At 30.3% G+C, this 20,476-nt stretch overlaps 2 protein-coding genes across 2 annotated transcripts; both read left to right on the top strand.

Annotated features, from left to right (window-relative positions):
• The first annotated feature begins 15,899 nt into the window (after nucleotides 1–15,899).
• LOC136082536 (uncharacterized) lies at nucleotides 15,900–16,667 on the top strand. Its single transcript, XM_065801944.1, has one exon. The coding sequence runs from the start codon at nucleotides 15,900–15,902 to the stop codon at nucleotides 16,665–16,667; it is 768 nt and encodes a 255-aa protein (XP_065658016.1).
• A 2,131-nt stretch (nucleotides 16,668–18,798) lies between these two features.
• LOC136082535 (uncharacterized) lies at nucleotides 18,799–19,500 on the top strand. The gene has a single exon (XM_065801943.1). It carries the CDS (start codon nucleotides 18,799–18,801, stop codon nucleotides 19,498–19,500), a length of 702 nt encoding a protein of 233 aa, XP_065658015.1.
• Nucleotides 19,501–20,476: the final 976 nt, after the last annotated feature.

Below are 20,476 nucleotides of genomic sequence, written 5' to 3'. Positions count from 1 at the left end.
GTTTAGGGCAGTTGTGGCCAAAATTTTAGGGAATTTATTTTTAATATATGAATTTATTTTTAATCTATGACTTTTTACAAATTTTACATCTTCCTTTTTTTTTAAGCAACTCTACTTCTAACAAGGCTGTAACCAACCACTATTTGATTTGGAAGTTATTTGGAAAAGAAAATATAAAGTTTAAAAAGCAAGATAACGCTTAACAGACGACTTAAAAGATTGCAAATTGTATAAATCAGGAAAACAATATGAAGGGAATTCCAAAAAACTAATGTTCGTGAAAAAAATAAAACGAATAAGAATTTTTGGAGCACTTAGGAACAGTCACGGCAAAAGAATAAGACTTAATTAAATGACAAGAAACGAGAATAAATTTTAGTAGATGGCACAAAAGACACTCGCTCTTTAGAACAGTGCCCATTATAGTATTTGTAGAAAAAAGAAAGAGAGACAACATTACGATGATGCAATAATGGTTGGAGGTTGGCTGCAAGAGCAGGTCCGACTATGTTTACAATGCGTTTTGTACCTTGTCTAAAAGAGAAAGGGCATCATTGCAAGATCCGCCCCAGATATGGCAACAGTATTCCATACAAGTACAGATTTGAAATTTATAGAGATGATGAATAGAATCCGGAGTAAGAAAGGGGCAAGCACGATAAAGAGATGCAATATTAGCAGATGCTAATTAGCAATGAATTTGATGAATGATTTCCAAGAAAAATCGGAATTGAAAGCAAATCCAATAAATCCATCAATTACCGTTCATAAATATAAGAAGTTATAGATTGTTGCGACAATAATTAGCTGAAAAAAAGTTGATTTTTATCTGAGTTAAAGTTCACCAGCCACATGAGTGTCCCATGCTGTAGCAATAGTGAGATTTTTTTTTAAGCTCAAATGCCTCTTTCAAGCAATCAGAGAGTGTTGGCTTCTTATTAAGACAGGAATAAATTGTAGTATCATCAGCAAACAATTGACCTAAAATTTTTGGGAGGTTGTTAATGTAAATTAAAAAAGTATAGTGCTAAGAATAGAACCTTGGGGAATTCCTAAAGATACAGGAAAAGAAAAGAATCTTGCTTATGATAGTAGGAAGACTAATGGGACAGTACTTAGACGAGTCAGAATGATCTCCAGAGTTTTTGAAAATTGGGATAAGAGATGCCGCTTTCTAGCAGGCTGGAAAACCTGACTTTGATAAGCACTTGTTAATTAGTTTTGAAAGTATAGACAACAACTCCAGAGAACGCTCCTGCAAGATTATAACAGGCATATTGTCTATGCCATAAGCTGTAGAAGAATCTAAGAAGGAAAACTCCGTAGATGCAGAAACTGGAGTGATATTAATGCCAAACAAAGGATCAACCTGTTTGTCAGCTATATTAGGTAGGATGTGATTAGTGGAATCAAGAGATGAGATTGATGAAAAGTTCTTAACAAGTTATGAAGCTTTGTTTTTAAGTGAGGTGAAAAATCTGAACCACGCATAAGAGGTAGAATAACAGATTTATCCGTAGACATTGTTAAAAATTCTCTAGAAGTCTCGGGGGCCTAATTTTACAGATGAAATACGAAAATTTGTGACCTAAGAATAGCAGGTTTTGGCATTAGAAAAAACCTTTTTATGATTGTTTCGAGCAATAGAAAAACAGGCGTTTATTTTCTGGAGAATTGTTTTGGTGATAGATACGGTAGTAATGGTTACGATTAGAAATTGTAGCAGCAATTAGAGGAAAACCATGGAGAAGAGTAATGCTTGACTTGTAATTTTCGAGAGGGAACAAAATATTCCATGCCAGCCTGGTTCTAATAAGAGCCACATTTGTTCGGAGGAAGACGAAAGACATACGGGTCATCGCGTAGAAAATCACGCAAAAAGTCCAAGTCAGCTTTAAGGTAGTTGTAAGAGGTATGATGGTAGGAAGATTCTGATGATGAAGAAGAATGAGATAAAAGTTTTAGAGAGATTAATTGTGATCAGAAGAATCTAAGGGTGAATGTGTAGAAACTACGCACTGACTAGCATCAAAAACAAGACCTAAGTCGAGTAGAGAAGTTGTCTTCTAAATCGAGTTGTCTCAAAGTCGAGTAGAGAAGTGCGTTTGAAAGTTGACTATTTGTGTTAGAGATTAGGAAAGGCAAAAGTTGTTGGCCTTAACGTCTGCAGAGTCACTGACACTAGAACAACCCATGCGTGATGAGCATTAAAGTCACCAACAACAACAATATTAGCTAAAGGATAAATAGAAAGAGCTTGGTTAATTTGATTAAGCATACGACTATTGGAGTCTTTACAAATTAAAGAAAAATTACCATTAACACTAAGATCACAATATGAGCAAACTTAACTCAAATTAGTCTCACAAAGAGCAAGTAGGTCTGGTGAACTTTGCAAGAAATAAGACTCATCAGAAGCAAGTTTCTTCGAAGAACACAAATATATAGTAAACTTGGTGATGGCGATTGGTTTTTGTATTTTATAGTTTTTATAGCATTGAATCAAGGAGATCTAGCATTTAACACTCTAAACTGGAAACATTGTATTTTAAATACATTTACCCCAGCCTAAAAGATAAAGAAAGGGCGTGAAACTGGACAACATATAGAATCTGTTTACCCCCTTTAAGTTTTTGCTTAAGAGGCCTACTAAAAGACAGTAGCAGGATGCATTTAACATCTGCCCAAGGTGAGTATTTTTATCGAGACGCCTTCACTAACCTTTACTTAACCAAGAGCCTCACGACAGGGAATGCATATATGGTGTATATACGTGCATAAACTGTAATTACTCATACTATACGTGCTGCATTTATATACAGATTATGTATATGTACACTGTATATATACTTGCATTCACTGTATATGGCGTTGAACTCGGCGTGTTGCTCCTGCACCATATATATATATATATATATATATATATATATATATATATATATATATATATATATATATATATATATATATATATATATATATATATATATATATATATATATATATATATATATATATATATATATATATATATATATGGTGCCTATTTTGTTCGTTTATATTTTTTTGTTATCGTAATAAATATTCTAACAAATCCAGGCATGATTTCTGATTGAATCTATATAAGAAAATGGTATTAGGACACTGTGGTGCAAATTTTGCAGTTTTTTTTAAGGGGATGCAAAAATTACATTACTTTTTCGAAATAACTACATTGGATCTTATATAGTGCCAATTATATAGTGCCATTATAAAGCCAAAAAGATCCGAATACGCAAAATTATTACAAGTGAAAACATATAAACTCAAAAAATGCAGGCAAGCGACACACTAAGTGAACACGCGTAGCGTAGGTGATTTTAAAGTTATCAAAAATTAGAAGATAGCTCATATGCTAAATATACATTAAAATCAATACGTAATTCAGTTTTCATTATCATAGAATGTGGCTACAACATCGCTAAATGTGTATAACTACAACTTTTAATGAAAGACGGCAAGTGTGAATTAATGATTGATGCTGATTTAAAGATGGCTAAGTTTGTTATATTATTCAGAGCATCAAGTCAACAAATGGCATCAACTCAGAAAAATCCTGTGGAAGAACAAGGATTACATCCCCAAAAACAAACAGTTTGATACGCTTATTGGCTGTAAAAGACATTCAGATTTTATGCACACAAATACTTACTCAACCGCATTTTCATGATACTGTCAATTCCATAAATTACTTACAAATTTTGAAGAAAATATGTTTAACTGGTATCCACAGGCGCATTTGCCATATAGAAAATATAGGTAACTGTCTAGGGGTGTTAACCATAAAAGGACCCTTGGTTTTTTATTTTCTTTAAAAAATTTCATCAAACATTTAATTTTTTTTTTAACTTTTTATAACAGTTATAAGAAATTTTAAATTTTTCTAAGATTTTAAAAACTTTTCCTGTGATTAGTTAAAATAAACAACAAAAACTTTAAACAAAGATAACTTTCTACAGTTTGCCATTTATGGCTCTAATTCTCAATTTGAGGATCAAAAAAATGACAATATGTCCAGTTATCTAGAGACACTCACGGTTCATTTGGCATAAAAATTAAAATCTGGTTACACCGTCCGAGAGAGAAAATTGAGTTTGAAGTTAGATGGTCTCTGCAACATTTTCAACACAAAAAGTATGTCGGTTGAATAAAATGATGGGTAAATACCTATCTATCTTACATTTAATGATATAAATGTGATTTTTCATAGATTTTAGATTTTTCATATATTTTACTCATAGACATACCATGTAGAAAGCAAAATTTTATAAGCCATTTTTAGCACTGTCAGTCTCCATCAAAATGATACAAATAGCATCACAATATTTAAAACTGTATAAGAAGAATACTCAAAGGGCTTTCAGTAGAAAAAAGAATGGAGCAATTATATTTTCATCGGGCTGATTTGTGGGCCTTTAAAGTTAGGCTACTAGAGGAACCGTTTTTACTGTTTTTGAAGAATTTTTTCCTAATTTTTTTAATATTTTTTTTGCCTTTAATATTTTTTGTGCCTTTAATTGTGCTTTTTGCATAATAAAGTCATAAGGACACAAAAATAAAGGAAAATGAAAACGTGGGTTGCCTACTGATTTATTATCGCTTTTTTAAGTAACATCATAAAAAGTTTTATTTTTTTCTTCTGATCATAAATTATTCTAAAAATACATGAAAAAATTTTTTCTTGACTATTTTTCTTACAACAAAATAGGTTTTAACCTTTTTAGAACAAGACTCGCTTTTTTAAAAACAGTAATTTAATTTTTACATAAAAAGTATACTGCATTTGAAAATAAGCAGAAATTTGAACCAAAGATCTTTATTTTTTTCAGCCTTTAATCTAAATAAAGCATATTTAGATTAAAGGCTGTTGTAGTCTAGCACGCAGTCAAATAAGTGCTTTCCATAGTTGGGGTTGTCTAAACCTATTTTGAACATTTCCCAGACTGAATGAAGTGCCTCAGATGATTGCTCACTAAAACAGTTAAACCTAGTGTTGTAAATTTTTATAAACTCTTTGATGTGGTGGAAAACAACCTTAACTTTTGCAGTCGCTGTAACCGGCAGAATCATGTAGCATTCTTGAAATAAATTGGTAGGAACTTTAAAATTTAGGGACAGATTGTTTCCGAATTAAGAATGAACAACACTTCAAAACTGTTTGAAAGCCTTGATAAAATTCATGGCAGGAGCAACTTGATATTTGGTTTCAAGCTCACTCAAATGTATTGTTGAGAAGCTTTATGCAGCAAACTCTCCACCCTGGTAGGGTTGAATGTTCAAATGGAACTTTTAAGGCCATTCACTGGCTCTTTTCTAGATTCTCTGAAGGCCTATGTTAAAAAAACTTACCACCCCAAGCAAAAGATGGAGTTCCATTGGTGGAATAAGTTCTAAGACAGCTTTGATATCATCCACTACTCGGATGAAAGCTCACAAATTACATTTAAGTGTTTCTTTGCTTGAAATTTGCTGCCTCTTAAATGTATACTATAGAGCTGGAATTTTTTTTTTTTAATTTAGTTCTTATTGATTCGATGTTCTTGGTTTTCCTTTTGACTGCAAATTGTCTAATGTGATTTCACACCAGTAGCAGGGGTGTAAACTGAAGTGAGACTAGATTCCACGTAGGGTGTTGGCAATTTTCATGCCACACGCAATGAAGAAGAATGCGCTGACAATCCCCAAAAATGCAAAGATTGATTTGAGGTTCTTATAGTTTTCTGGAATGTTTTAGGCCATGGCCACAATTGGCTACAGCCTAAAACATTCCAGAAAACTACACTGGTTCCACATCTCTGGATTCAGCTTGACATCCAGAGATGTGGAACCAGTGAGAGTTGTTATTTTCTAATATGCAGTCTGTGTGTGGAATCTCCTGGTGTCAATAATGCTCAAGCTAAACTTCAAGAAGTTTCCACCACCATCAATCCCAGTTTTGGTAATGTTGCTTGATTTGGAAATTCCTCTTTCTTCAGACACCAAGACAAAAAACTCAAATAGACTGATGCAATGCACGACCTTGGTTGAGGAGATATCTTTTTTTGAAGCATTATTAATTGTTGATGTGATGAAGAAGGACTCCAACTTTTTATTGACACTGAAATCCTAGAAGTTTGATTCCACCAACCTTGCTTCAAATGACTTGTTGTGAGTTGATGCAAGTCCTTTGATTTTGTTGTTGGAAAAATCAATGTTGATTTGAACCTTGACCATGTCGGCTGTTGAGAGCATGGGTTTCTTTTCTGTGTTTTGGCAGGATGGTCCAGGAGTGAGGGGAATTGGGCTTTCACCCTGTGCTCTGATCAGTCTTTTAGTTCTTTTAGGCGAGATAACTTTTTGCTAAATGACAGTTGCAGCCAGTTTTTCTCCCGCTTTAGAGTCAGTGTGCACCATTTTTTTTAAATTTTCAAATTTTGAACATTTTGTGCACTGGTGAGAAAACCGCTTTTTGAGCATTGTTAGGCGAAGAGCTTTTCTTGTGATTGGTAAGAGCTTGGAAAGACGTAGCTTTTCTTGTGCCAGGTAAAAACTTTATGGACTGCTGCTTAGTGCACATGGTGTAACGGGACGGGGAGGGGGAGGGAAGCTTAATTGTGCTTTGATTTACCAACCTGACAAATGAAACATGAGTAGTGAGTGGACATTCTTGTGATCTTGATGCTTTAAAAGTTGTACAGCCTGGTGAGCTCACCGCTAATTTGACCACTGTTTAATTTTTTGTAAAGTTTGTTCTGCAGTAATTGCAAATTCCTGATGGAACTTTGGGATCAGTGAAGTCAATGTCTTGTTTGAGCAGGGCCTTCTTTCCTTCATAAAATGTGTAGCTTGTCTGTCGCATTTTTTCATGCACAGAAAGCAGACACAGACATAAACAGAAAGCAGAAAGTCATTTTGCAGTTTTCATGAACTTTTGGAAAGTTAGACATTTTCCCTGTAATGAAGCACAAATACTATTCAGTACTAACAAAGTTTTTAACCTTCTACAAATACTTAAACATATTCCAGTTGTTTGATTAAAAATGATTGTTTGTTTGGTTAAATTGAGTCTACTATTAAAAATTTATCAGAACTTCTAGTTTAAAATAATTAAGTAAAAGCTTCTTCCAAAAAAGGTGATCGAATTTTTTTATCAGTTTACCCAATTGGACAATTAGTATTGCAGTACAATTTTAATGTATTGAATTTTTTGAATTTTTAATAAGTGATTGATTTTTCAAAAGTCATGCCAAAAAGTCATTCAAAGTAATTTTAAGTAACGGTTAGTGTTACCATTTTGCCAAACTACATGATCAGGAACACCAAGGTAAAGTAGTCTAAAATTCTGCTTCGTTTGTTGTGAAAATCTTGCTCCCCAAAATAGGAAACTGTTTAAGCTTTAAGAACTATTTGATTTGAGTAACTTTAAAGTTAGTTTATACCAAAAATACCTATTTTAAAAAGTCTCAATACAGTCAAAATTTATTAGAACAGAAAAACTTTGTCTACTTAAGCAAAAAAAACACAATTACAGGCACAAACTTACAAAATTAGGAGAAATTTCTTCAAAAAACAGTAAAAACAGTTCTTCTAGTAGCCTCACTTTGAAGCCCCATAGATTAGCCAAATGAGTTTTAAAGGTTGTGACAATAGTAACATTTGTCATTTAGAAACATTTTACAACGTTCTTGTTTTACAACTTTTATCAATAAAATTTAAATTAAAAAATTATTAATGACAGGAGCAAGTAGAAGTCAGAAGTCTTGTCACCAAGCCCCTATAGTAAGCGTAAAATATTTTTATAAATTCCTCATTATATAAGTTTACAAATGCTCTTTATATAAAATAAATTAATACATAATTACAACAAGAATACGATAAATTGCAAAAACGAAATAAATACATACAGTAAGAAATATTGCAAGATTTTTTGTTACTTAAAAATACAAAAATATGTTTGTGTCTGTTAAATTAAAATTATGGATTTTTTTTTTTTTTTTAATTTATTTAATTTCGTCATTAAAAAATAATCTTTTACAATGTTTTTACAACACAAAAATATAACATTAAAGTTTCGACCGGAGCAGGCAGAAGACATGGTCTTATCATCCAGCCCCGTTAATATAACTAAAAAATTCAGCCGATAAAAATGGAAAAGGAAAATAGAAAATAAAGAGAAAACTGATTTAAAATCGATTTACTATTTGCAAAAAAAAAGAAGAAAAAAAAAAAATTTATTTATTTTTTAAAATTATTTTTTTTTTTTTAATTCTCTATTTTATTCCACTTTTATTTTTATTATATACGCACACACACACACACACACACACACGCACACACACACACACACACACACACACACACACACACACACATACTAACATACAAATATATGTCCGTTCATATATACATACAAAACCAAATAAATTCTGTTTTATATTCCATCTACAAATGACGTAAGTTATAATAAATATTGCATTTACAAATTGCGTTATTATTATAATTTAGAATAATATCAAACATGTTTTAAATACCATACAATATAATTAACATGTTGCGTCAATTTATTAGATATTAAATAATTAGCATTATCAAAATTTTTAATAAAAGGATAATAATTGCTATGTATCAAAATCAAATAAGTGTTGTTTTGTTGCACGTTTAAATTGTTGAGTTGAAGTTAAAGTTTTTATATTGCTCGTTAAAACCAAGTTCCATAACCGCGGCCCTTGGCAAGATATCGAAAAATCAGCTTGTTTTAATAATGTTTTTGGTATAAAAAAATTATTTATTAAGTATTTAGTTTCGTATTTGTGGTTTAAAGAAAAAAAGTAAGTTTGGAAAATGCTTGGTAGCGTGCCATTTTTAAACTTGAACATAAAAATAAGTATATTAAGAATATTTATTTCATAGACATTAGGCACTCCAATTTCTTTTAGTAGTGGTCTGGCACTAGCCTATCTATTTGCATTTAATATCAAGCGACTTGCTCGTTTTTGTATTTTGTAGATTGTATTTAGCTTTGAAGGATAAGTACTTACCCAGATAACGTTGCAGTAGCTGATGTAGCTATGAATAAATGCAAAATAAATATTTTTTAAACAATTTGTGTTCAGGAGATGTTTTGTTTTATACATAATACCAATAATTTTAGATATTTTATTTTCTATTACTTTGATACAAGGCGTACTTTATAACAGGCCTATTCACCGTGCGGATGACGTCATAAACTGGAGGCGAACATTTTGTATTTCCTATATTCATTCTGTAACATTAAGTCCAAGTGCTTGCTAAATTATTTAGTTAATTTTAAAATTTTTAGTTTACTTTGTTATAAACATGGGTCGTAAATGCTGTGTCGCGAATTGCAACGGCAATTATGATAAAAGTTCCAAAGAAAAAACTTTTCGTCTTCCTCGAACACCAGAAGAAAGAAAAAAGTGGTTGGCTGTTATACCAAGAGATAGGTATGTTACATCCCGCGTTTTACGGAACCGATTTTTGTGCTAAAAAGCTGTTCCACGTTTTTAAAACTTGGCGTTTAGGCAGTATGGTAGGATGATGTTTTGTACCATATTTTTTTAGAATTTTATATTAACTTAGAAGTTTTTTTAAAAGTAGAATGGTTGAACTTTTTTAAAGAGTATTTTTTTATTATATTGACGAAAGTTAAAGTGTTATTTATTGATATCAAAAAGTGTGTTGTACTTCTTGTGCTTAGTAAATGTTGAAGATATTATCTTTTTTTTTTCTACCCTATTCTTTTTTTTAAGTTTATACGTTTTCTATGCACATGCCAAATTTCAAGAATTTATTTTAACTAGCAGATACCCTATTTTTACCCTCACTTTTGGTACCTAAATTTTGTTTTTCCGTCTTCTGTTTGGGGGAGAAGGGGGGGGGGGGTACTGAAGGATATTGAATATTCCTTTTTAAAAGCCAATAATAATAATTATTAAAAAATTTATGTGATTTTTCTATAAAGTGATTTTGTGATATAAGTACTAATATTACATTTATAAAGTATCAATGTCAAAATAGCATTTATTTTATATTAAATCAATAATACATGTTTTTTGCTCAGTCCAATCATACTATAACATTTTTAAAAAGCTTTATATCATATAATAATATAATATATTGCTTTTTTACGTATTTAGAATATATCATATATTAGTAATATACTAATATTTGTCTAAAAATATATAGACATATAATATATTTATAGTATATTAAATTTAATATACTATTTATAGTATATTATATTTATACTATATTATATACTTAATATATACTATATTATAGTATATATTAAATATATACTATAATATAATATATATATATATATTTAATACATACTATATCAATAATAATTATGAATGATATGATTCCGATAGAGCAATGACAGTCTTGCACAATAGCAGAATACTAAAACTTAAAAAAAAACATAGAAAGGCTATTACTATTTCTTACTGGACTAGAAAAGAAAATGATTCTGAAACTGTTGATTATTATATGAAAAAGTTCCAGCTGGTTGCTAACATTGTAGTTGATGTTTTCATTGAGTTGATGTTTTCCTAATGTGAATATGTTGCCATTATTTTTTGATAATTGGACATGCATTTTATTATATATATATATATATATATATATATATATATGCAAAAAAAATTTACAGCAACTCGTGGAACTAGCACAAAAAAAATTACTGCGAGTAGTGGAACTTGTAAAAATATAAAGTGAGTAGTGGAACTTTTTTTTTGATAGATGGATCTAGCTTACATTCACGTCGTGTCTATTGTTAACAATGATTACTATATAGTTTCATTAATGGAATTTAATATCTTAATCATTAACTAAAAGCCAAGATGTAAACTAATTAAAATAATATTATAAAACATTTTTTGTTTTTAAAAATTTTTTCAGGTCAGAGGGGGAACCATCTATAACTATCACTAAGCATTATGTGATGTATTTTGAATTTTGGTAAAAGATGTTTTTATATTAAAGTTTATTATTTTAATTACATTTAAATATTTTTTCGAATCTCATTAAAAATATAATTTTTTTTTAGGTTGTAAAAGAGGGGGGGGGGGGCGATGATACGCCCCTTCCCCATCTACACCCCTTGAAACAAAGGTTGCACTGCTAGTGATGTGAAGTAGTAAAATATAATTTTTGATTTGATACTAGCTTTCTTTTTAATTATAAAGATTAATATTTACTAAAAAAAAGAGTCATTTTTGACAATAGGGTGTTTGAAACCATCACCCTTACATCCACCCAAAGACAATGATAAAACTTCTATATTTGACTGTGGTCGGATAGCTAATTACAAAACATCTTGTATATAAAAATTTATATTTTCATTAAAAAAAAACCACTTTTTTACGAATACTGTTAGTCTTTATTGCCGGTATTGATGGTGGTTTTGTGCCCCCTCTTGCCCCCGGATGCACCCGTAATCTAGAAACCTTTATAAATTTGTAGATAACTCTTGTATCCATCTTTTGATACCAAAATGTAAACTTTTGGATAAGAATTGATTAAGTTATAATAGTTTTAGTTAATAAAAACTTTATTTTGACCACAGTTTCTTCAACAAATCCTAATATCAAAAAATCGGTACTTAAAACGTCATAACTTTTTGAAGGGTGGTTCAATTTTGAAAATTTTTTCACTTTTGGAATAATAAAATAAAGCTCTTTTTAATGATATATAACAACCTAGAACTTGATGAATTTAAAAATTTCATGTAACATACCTACAAGAGACAACATACCAGATAAGAAAGACACCGTTGTTTGTGAAAGGCACTGGCCTGTTGTATACATTTCGACAAATGATTATGGCAAAGAAAGACCATGTGATCCTCCATCTGTGTTCAAGTGTGTAAAACCAAGTTTAATGCCTGAACCATCTGGTTGTACCAGAAAAACTTCAAGATCACATGCAGAAACTAAAAATGTTCAACCTGACAAGTTGTCTGCTTTTGATTTAAAAGATGTTATAAAATCTTTTAATGATCTGAAAACAAACATAGAAAACTATAAATTTAATGAAAATGATATATTTAATGCTAAAACAGAAAATCAAGTTTTGATTCAATCGTTAGAGTATGTTCATGACACAGGTGTTCCATTGTTTCTTCTAAAAATAAATAATAATTTTCAGTATGAATCTTTTCACTTTGGAGTCAAATGCTTAATAAAAACACTCTCAAAGAACAGAATTACCATATTGAATAGATGGTCGAATATTGAAGAAGAAGTTCAATTTTTAAATTCATATGAGATAAGCAGTAAAAAAAAATTATTCAACAGCAAATTTTTTCAATGAACGATAAACCTGTTACAGATAAAAAGTATTCTGTTGAAACAATGATTAGAGCTTTTGAGTACTTTGCAATGTCACGCACTACATATAATCGTCTTCGAGAAGACTTTGAACTACCTAGCATTACAACATTAACAAGACTAACATCAAAAGTAAAATCTATTCATGAGGATATTTATCTACAAAAGATTTTTTCAAACTTAACAGACATTAGACATAAAAACTGCATTCTTTTATTAGATAAAGTATATGTAAAGACTATGTTGCAGTACCATGGGGGAACAGTTTTTGGAAAAGCAGTTAATAATCCAAATGTTCTTGCAAATACTGTTTTAAGTTTTATGGTTAGTACTTTGTTTGGTGAACCTAAATTTTTATGTAAAATGCTTCCTGTGTGTGACATCGATTCAAATTTTCTTTTTGAACAAACTACTTTTCTTTTATCTGCGATAAAAGCAGCTGGTGGTCATGTTATTTCTATAGTTTGTGATGGTAACAGGGTAAATCAAGCCTTTTTCAAGAAATTTGAGACAGATGGCGTACCTTGGCGAACAAAAGATAATATATATCTTCTGTATGATTTTATGCCCTTTTAAAAAACATTCGCAATAATTGGATCACTGAAAAGTCACAGAACTTGAATTTTTTGTTAATAAAGAAAAAAAAGTTGCTAAATGGTCTCATATTGTAGCATTGCATAAATTAGAATCAAATCAAATGATTAAAATGTCTAAACTTACAGATGTTGCTGTGTTCCCAAAACCAATTGAAAGGCAAAAAGTTTCAACTTGTCTGAAAGTATTTTGCGAAGAAACAGTTTTATTTAAAATGTGGGTATCATAAGCAAAACTACTTTTGCAATTAGACAAATATGGTTTTGATCTTGATTTTACTACATCAGGTCATTCTTGTGAAAGATGTGGTTTTTACTTAAATGAAGAAAAATGTTTGATATTTGATAATTTGCCAGAATTAGAAAATATATTATCTATAGATGTCAAAATGACTCTAATTTACATAGCTGGTTATATTGTCCAAAATGACAAAGATTCAGATGATTCATATTTTTATTATGAGAAATTTAGAGATTTTACTGAAGAAATTAATCGTGGAGGATTAACTATACCTGGTGATTTAGTTTGTCAATGGGTGATATATTGCCATATTATGTTTCGTGAAGCAGCTGATAATACATGCATAATCTTTGTGCAATCTAATGATGCTTGTATCAGAATCCTACAAATTATATATGAACAGAAACCATGGTGTTACACTTTTAAATGTTTTGTTTAAGAACTATTGTAAATTATATTCTCCAAGGTCTGAAAAAGAACCGAAACAAAAACTTTTAAAACTTAGCGTTAAATAACAAAGGTCAACAGCAACTGTTTTTTTGTTAAATTGAACTGTTAAATCTAAATAATTATACTGTATATAACTATAATAGAATAAAAGAAAAAAGTATTATTATTTTTTAATATATTTTAAATGCATTTTTGTTGTTTATTATAATTTCTTCCTTAAAAAATAATTTTTATGTTATGTTCAGGTTATTTTTTCTGTATTTTTTGTTTATAAAACTCGCCTCCAGTTTATGACGTCATCTGCACGGTGAATAGGCCTGTTATAAAGTACGCCATGCTTTGATATGATTACTCCAGCTAATATGTTCATTAAGAATTACGCCTAAAAACTTGATTGAGTATTCTCATTTAAGTTTTGTTTTATCAATTAGTAAATCAGGTAGTTTTATGGGGATGGTTTCAGATTTTGATAATTTTGTAAAAAGAATATATTTACTTTTTTCGACATTTAAAGAGAGTTTGTTAGCCTTAAACCATTCGTTCAGGTTCTCAAGTTCTTGATTAACAGTGTTAAATAATAGGCTAATGTTTGTGTGGCTAAAGAATACTTGCGTATCATCAGCGAAAAGGACAAAGTTAAGTTTGTTAGAAGATAAGTAGATATCGTTAATGTAAACGAGGAATAACAATGGACCAATTATTGATCCTTGTGGGACCCCACAAGTAATGTTTTCAAGTCGTGTTACAGTGTTGTTATATGATAAAGCTTGTTTCCGATTATTAAGGTAAGAGCGAGACCATTTTAAATTGTTATTTCTTATTCCATAATTATGCAGTTTATAAAGAAGAATTACCGGTATATTTTTGAAGAAGAACCGGTATATTTTTGACAGATATTAGCGATCATTTCCCGATATTCATAAAAATAAAAAACTTTAAATCTATGTCTGATTGTCATTCAAAAATTATACATTTAAAAAAACGAAATTTAAAATTGAGTAACACTAATAAATTAACAAGTAGACTAAAACATGGAACAACGTATATAAATGTAAAGATACTAATGAAGCTTACAATGCCTTTTTAAGTACATTTTTGGAGTACTTTAATGAAACCTGTCCAAAAGAGATAATAACAACTAAGTCAAAAGCAATTGCTAATCCGTGGATGGATAAATCGTTATTAAAGTGCTCAAAAAAAAACTTTACAATAAATTTTTGAAAAATAGAAACAATGATAATGAAAAAAATTATAAATTTTTTTACCAAGATCTCATTAAAAATCCAAAAAAAAAAAAATTACAGTAATCAAATTAACAAATGCAAATTTGATAGCAAAAAAACATGGTCCATCATTAATCTCATAATGGGAAGAGAAAAACTAAATTCACCTTCTCTTCCTAAACGAATTGTTATTGAAAATAACGATATATTTAGTCAAAAACTAATTTCAGAAGAATTCAATAAATATTTTACAAATATTGGTCCAAATCTTGTAAATAAAATTGTACCAACATCTGTATCATTTAAAACCACGAATAGCGTTACCATGCTTGATTATGAATTAGGCTATGAAGAATTAGAGGCAGCCTTTGCCTCCTTAAAAAAAATAAGGCTCCAGGATTTGATGAGATATCTAGTGATATAGTTATTGCAAACAAACACAGTCTTAATAGACCCCTGATTCATATACTTAAGCTCTCATTAAATTCTGGGATATTTCCGGATGTACTTAAATTGGCAAAAGTAATTCCATTATACAAATGTAATGATCATTCTGACATTACAAACTACAGGCCTATATCAATACTTTCTGTATTTTCAAAACTCTTCGAACTTGTAGTTTATAATAGAATCTATGATTACTTCATTAAAAACAATTTTTTTTTACCCAAATTAGTTTGGCTTTCAAAAAAATTTCTCTACAGAGCATGCAATCATTGAAATAGTAAATCAAATAACTAATGGTTTTGAAAATAATAAATTTACTTTAGGAGTGTTTCTTGATTTATCAAAAGCATTCGATACAGTGGACCATTGCATTCTCTTAGATAAATTAAGGCATTACGGAATAATAAATAAAACTTGTTATTGGATTAAAAGCTATCTTACAAACAGAAAACAGTATGTAAATAATGTCCAATCTAGAGTATTAAATGTCATATGTGGAGTCCCGCAAGGATCGATTCTTGGTCCACTTCTTTTTCTAATATATATAAATGACTTTTGTAATGCATCTTTAAAAATGAACTCGGTCATGTTTGCAGATGACACAAACTTATTTCTCACCAACAATGATATCAAGAAATTATATGCAGACATGAATATTGAACTGTGTAAAATAAACAACTGGTTTAAGGCAAACAAACTCTCACTTAACGCTGAGAAAACAAAGTATATACTATTTCACAAAAAAACACAAGAAGAAAATCTTCCTCCCAAGTTGCCTAACCTATCCCTAAATGATATACTAGTAAATAAGCAATCCAATATAAGATTCTTAGGAATCATTGTTGATGAAAAATTATCCTGGCTTCCACATATAATATATATCCAGTCAAAAATTACCAAAATAATAGGTTTGATGTATCGAGTTCGCTCCTACGTTAATAAAAATAGTCTTAAATTAATCTACTTTGGGCTAATTCATAGCTTCATCAGCTATGCAAACATTTCATGGGCAAGTACTCAAGCGGCAAAGATTAAAAAAGTTTATAGTCTACAAAAACATGCCTGCAGAATCATTTACTCAAAAAATAGGCGTGAACACGCTAAGCCCTTAATGAAAGATATGAAAATGATGAATGTGTTTGAAATAAATATCTACCAGCATTTAATTTTCATGTATCGTTATAATCACAATATCTCTCCTATAAGCTTTAATAACAAGTTTAAAATAAATGAAAATGATAGCTATAATCTTAGAGCGAATATGTCCAACACATATAAACTGCCTCGGATAATAAATAAATATTCAGAGTACAGCATTCTATATCGAGGTCCAAAAGTATAGAATACTTTTCAAAAAGGATTCAAAGGTACGGTAAATTCGTTAAGTTCATTCAAGTTTTTAACAAAAAAAGAAATTTTTAAAATATAAGAAACGTTTTTGTTTAATGATACTTTGAATAATTTCTCATAAATCTGTTTTTGTTTTATTTCTACTTTTGTTGGTTGCTTATCAATTTTATTAGAGAATTACGCGTTTTTTTACGATATTTTATTGAAATTTTATTACGCATATTGTAACATATTACGATATTTTTTTTGAAATCTTGTTATAGGGGCTCTATGAAAAGATTGCGATAACGTACTGTCATCCTCATCTTCTTTGAGCCCCTATCTGTTTTACTTATTTTATTTATTGAAATTTTATATTACGAAGTTGTAAAATCTTATATTATATTAAAACAGAGAAAAAAAAAAAAAAAAAAAAAAGAATCTCATGGTCAATTGTCAAACGCTTTTGAAAGATCGAGAAAAACCCCAAGAGTGTATTTATTGTTGTCAAACCCATTTAAATTTCGTTGACAAGTTTAGCTACAGCGTGTTCTGTTGAATGGTGTTTTTGAAAACCATATTGGTTATTATTTAGCAGGTGGTGGTTTACCAGGTAATTGTAAAGTTTATTGTGCATTATGCGCTCTAATATTTTTGAAATGCATGATAAAATATACATAGGCCTGTAGTTAGAAGCTATAGAATCATCTCCGCTTTTAAATATAGGAACAACTTTTGCTAGCTTTAGCTGATCAGGGAATACCCCATTTTTTAAAGACAGGTTACAGATATGCAGAAGGGGATATTCAATAATATCGTAGACATTTTTTAAAATGTTCACGCTAATGTCATCTAGACCTGGACTTTTGTTTTGTTTAAAGGTATTAAATGCATTTTTAAGCTCATCCGGAATTATATCAAGCTCGTTCATAACTGACGTTTTTTTTTCTAAATACGATTTATAACATTTTTTTCCAGGAGTTATTTTATTAGCTAGTTTTTCCCCAATTTTTATAAAATAATTATTAAATTTCTCTGCAATATCTATTGCCTTATTGGCTACTGTATCATTCTCATCTATTTTTAAGTATTGCGGGAATACTATCGTGGCATCTTTTTTTTTCCCTGTTACCTCTTTAATTACGCCCCATGTTTTTTTGGTGTTACCGCAAAAAATTTCTAATAAATTGCAATAATATCAGTATAGTCAGATTATATCCTGTCAGATCAGGTTATCCTGCTACTGGTAACATGTAACCCAGTACAACCTGCTTCATGTTCTGCTGCCTTGTAGGATACGCCTTTTTAGGCAAAGGCTAGGAGATGCCAACTCCAATTTAAAACACCCCCTGCCTTGAGGCTCTTGGTTGAGTAAAGACTACAGATGGTGTCTCGATAAAAATACTCATCTTGGGCAGATGTTAAATGCACCCAGCTACTGTCTTGTAGAAGGCCTCCTAGGCAAAGACTTAAGGGGTAAACAGATTCTATCTGTTGACCAGCCTCGCACCCCTTCTTCATCTATTAGGCTAGCGCAGATGTATTTTAATACATTGTTTCCAGTTTAGGATGTTGAATGCTGGATCTTCTTGACTCAATGCATGGGTTTTGCTTGTGTCTCTGTTTTTATGACTTGGCAGCTCATTCTATTATCTCCTAATGAGGGTACAGCTCTAAAACTCAGTTTTATGGTTCTGAGGCCGGCTGGTAGTAAGGTTTCCCGAACTCTGTGGTAGCTCTCAGAGAGGCTGATTCCATCAACAGCTGAAAAATATCAAAGTATTAACAGTGCCATGTTGCGCATGGATGGTGTACCTGTTTGTACTTTTAATGTGCATTGCGGAGGCCACATTTGGAGCCCTTTGTTTCGGCTTAGGGTTTATTAGTAGTAATGAGGCAATTGCTTGGGCTATTAAACGGTGTTCTGAGTACTATCTATGCTTTGAGTCAAGTTCTTCAATCCAATTTAAAAATGAATAAAGTACCAAAAACTATAAAACACAAAAAACCATCATCATCACCAAGTTCTCTAAACCTATCATACACTAATATTCGTGGTCTTCGAACTTTTTTTTTAACTCGACCGCCGTGGTGAACAGACGTAATTCTAACAGCTCAAAAAAGAAAGAAAAAAAAAATTAAAAATGGCGATTACTTTATCCGAAATAAAAGATATGTTCATTCAGCACAAAAAAGAAATACAAACATTATTTAAAGAACAAGAAAAAGTATTTGTGGACTTACTTAGCGATAATTTAAAAATAATCAATACACGCCTAGATGATATTGAAACAAAAACATTGGATTGCACTAAAAGAATACACTTGCTAGAAAATGATATAAAAGACTTAAAAGAAAGCTTAAATTTTCACGAACATTTAATCGACCAAAAGGTGAAAGCTGCTAATGATTCTAAAGAACTTGAAAGCTGTTATAATATTACAATTTTAAACGAAAAATGCAGAATATCCGAAGATAGATCGCGGCGTAATAACTTAAGGATAGACGGAATTCCTGAAAAGGTTCAGAATTTATTATGTGTAAATTTAGGAGTAAAAGGAGTCGAAATTGAAAGAGCGCATCGAGTTGGATTTAGAAAAGAAGCCCGATCCCGAACCATTATATTGAAGTTGTTAAGGTTTAAAGATAAATCAAACATTCTAAAAGAAACAAGAAAACTCAAAGGTCTGAATATTTACGTAAATGAAGATTTCTCTCAAGAGACGGCAAGAATACGAAGGAAGTTATTTTCTGAAGCGAAAGTGAGAAAATTAAATGGAGAAAATGTAATCGTCAGGTATGACAAACTTATTATTTTAAAAAATGTTTATAATAATTCAAAATGATATAGCTAGAAATCTAATCATTTTTAATCTTAATTTTAAATATTATAATAATTAAAATGGTTAACAAATCAAACGTAACAAATCTTTTAGAAATTTTTAATAAACAAAACACACTTCTTTTGAATAATGATAATGATCCAGATGTAAACTTTTTTGAGGACGTCATAATCAACTCTAACTATTTTGATATTGAGGAAGTATCTAACCTCATGAATGCGTCACAAATATTATTTTCAACTCTAACTTTAAACATTCGTAGTATGAACAAAAACTTTGAAAGTCTTAAATCAATGCTTAAAAATATAAACTCTGAGTTTACGGTAATATGCTTAATAGAAACATGGTGCAGAAATGAAAAAAATAATTTTCAAATTCAAGGTTATAAGGCAATCCACCAAACTCGAGGTGGTGGCATTGGTGGTGGTGTTTGCATTTTTGTTCATGACTCAATCCATTTTCAGAAAATAGAATTTTTAAGTATTCAAAACGCGGACTTTGAATTTCTAACTATCGAATTATTAAACCACAATAATCAAAAAAACATTTTAATAACTGCTTTGTATAGACCGCCTTGCGGAAATAAGAAATCTTTTTTAAAACACTTAAAATGCTACTTAAAAAAAGTAAAACACAAACAAATTTACATCACGGGAGACTATAACCTAAATCTTCTTAATGTTAAAACTGATAGCGATGTAAAACGTTTCTCAAACACTCTTTTTCAGTACAACATTATTCCCTTAATTAACAAACCTACTCGCGTAACTCTTCAAACTGAATCTCTCATTGATAATATTTTTACTAACAACTTTACAACATGCAACATTCAAAGCGGAATCATAAAAAGCGATATAAGCGACCACTTTCCAATCTTTTTCATTTCGGATTTTTTTAAAAAAGGAAAAAAATGCAAAGTACAAAGGGAAGTAAAAAGGCAGGTTAATGAAACTAATATTGAGGTGTTTAGAAATTATTT

This window comes from Hydra vulgaris, chromosome 07 (genome assembly GCF_038396675.1).
Source record: "Hydra vulgaris chromosome 07, alternate assembly HydraT2T_AEP".
In the NCBI taxonomy this organism is placed as follows: Eukaryota; Metazoa; Cnidaria; class Hydrozoa; order Anthoathecata; family Hydridae; genus Hydra; species Hydra vulgaris.
Note: the sequence above shows the minus strand (reverse complement) of the source record. Positions and strands in the feature narration are given on the sequence as shown.

What these genes read in the sequence shown, in the direction of transcription:
- LOC136082536 (XM_065801944.1), top strand. Translation starts at nt 15,900, where the DNA reads ATGAACTCGGTCATGTTTGCAGATGACACAAACTTATTTCTCACCAAC.
- LOC136082535 (XM_065801943.1), top strand. Translation starts at nt 18,799, where the DNA reads ATGGCGATTACTTTATCCGAAATAAAAGATATGTTCATTCAGCACAAA.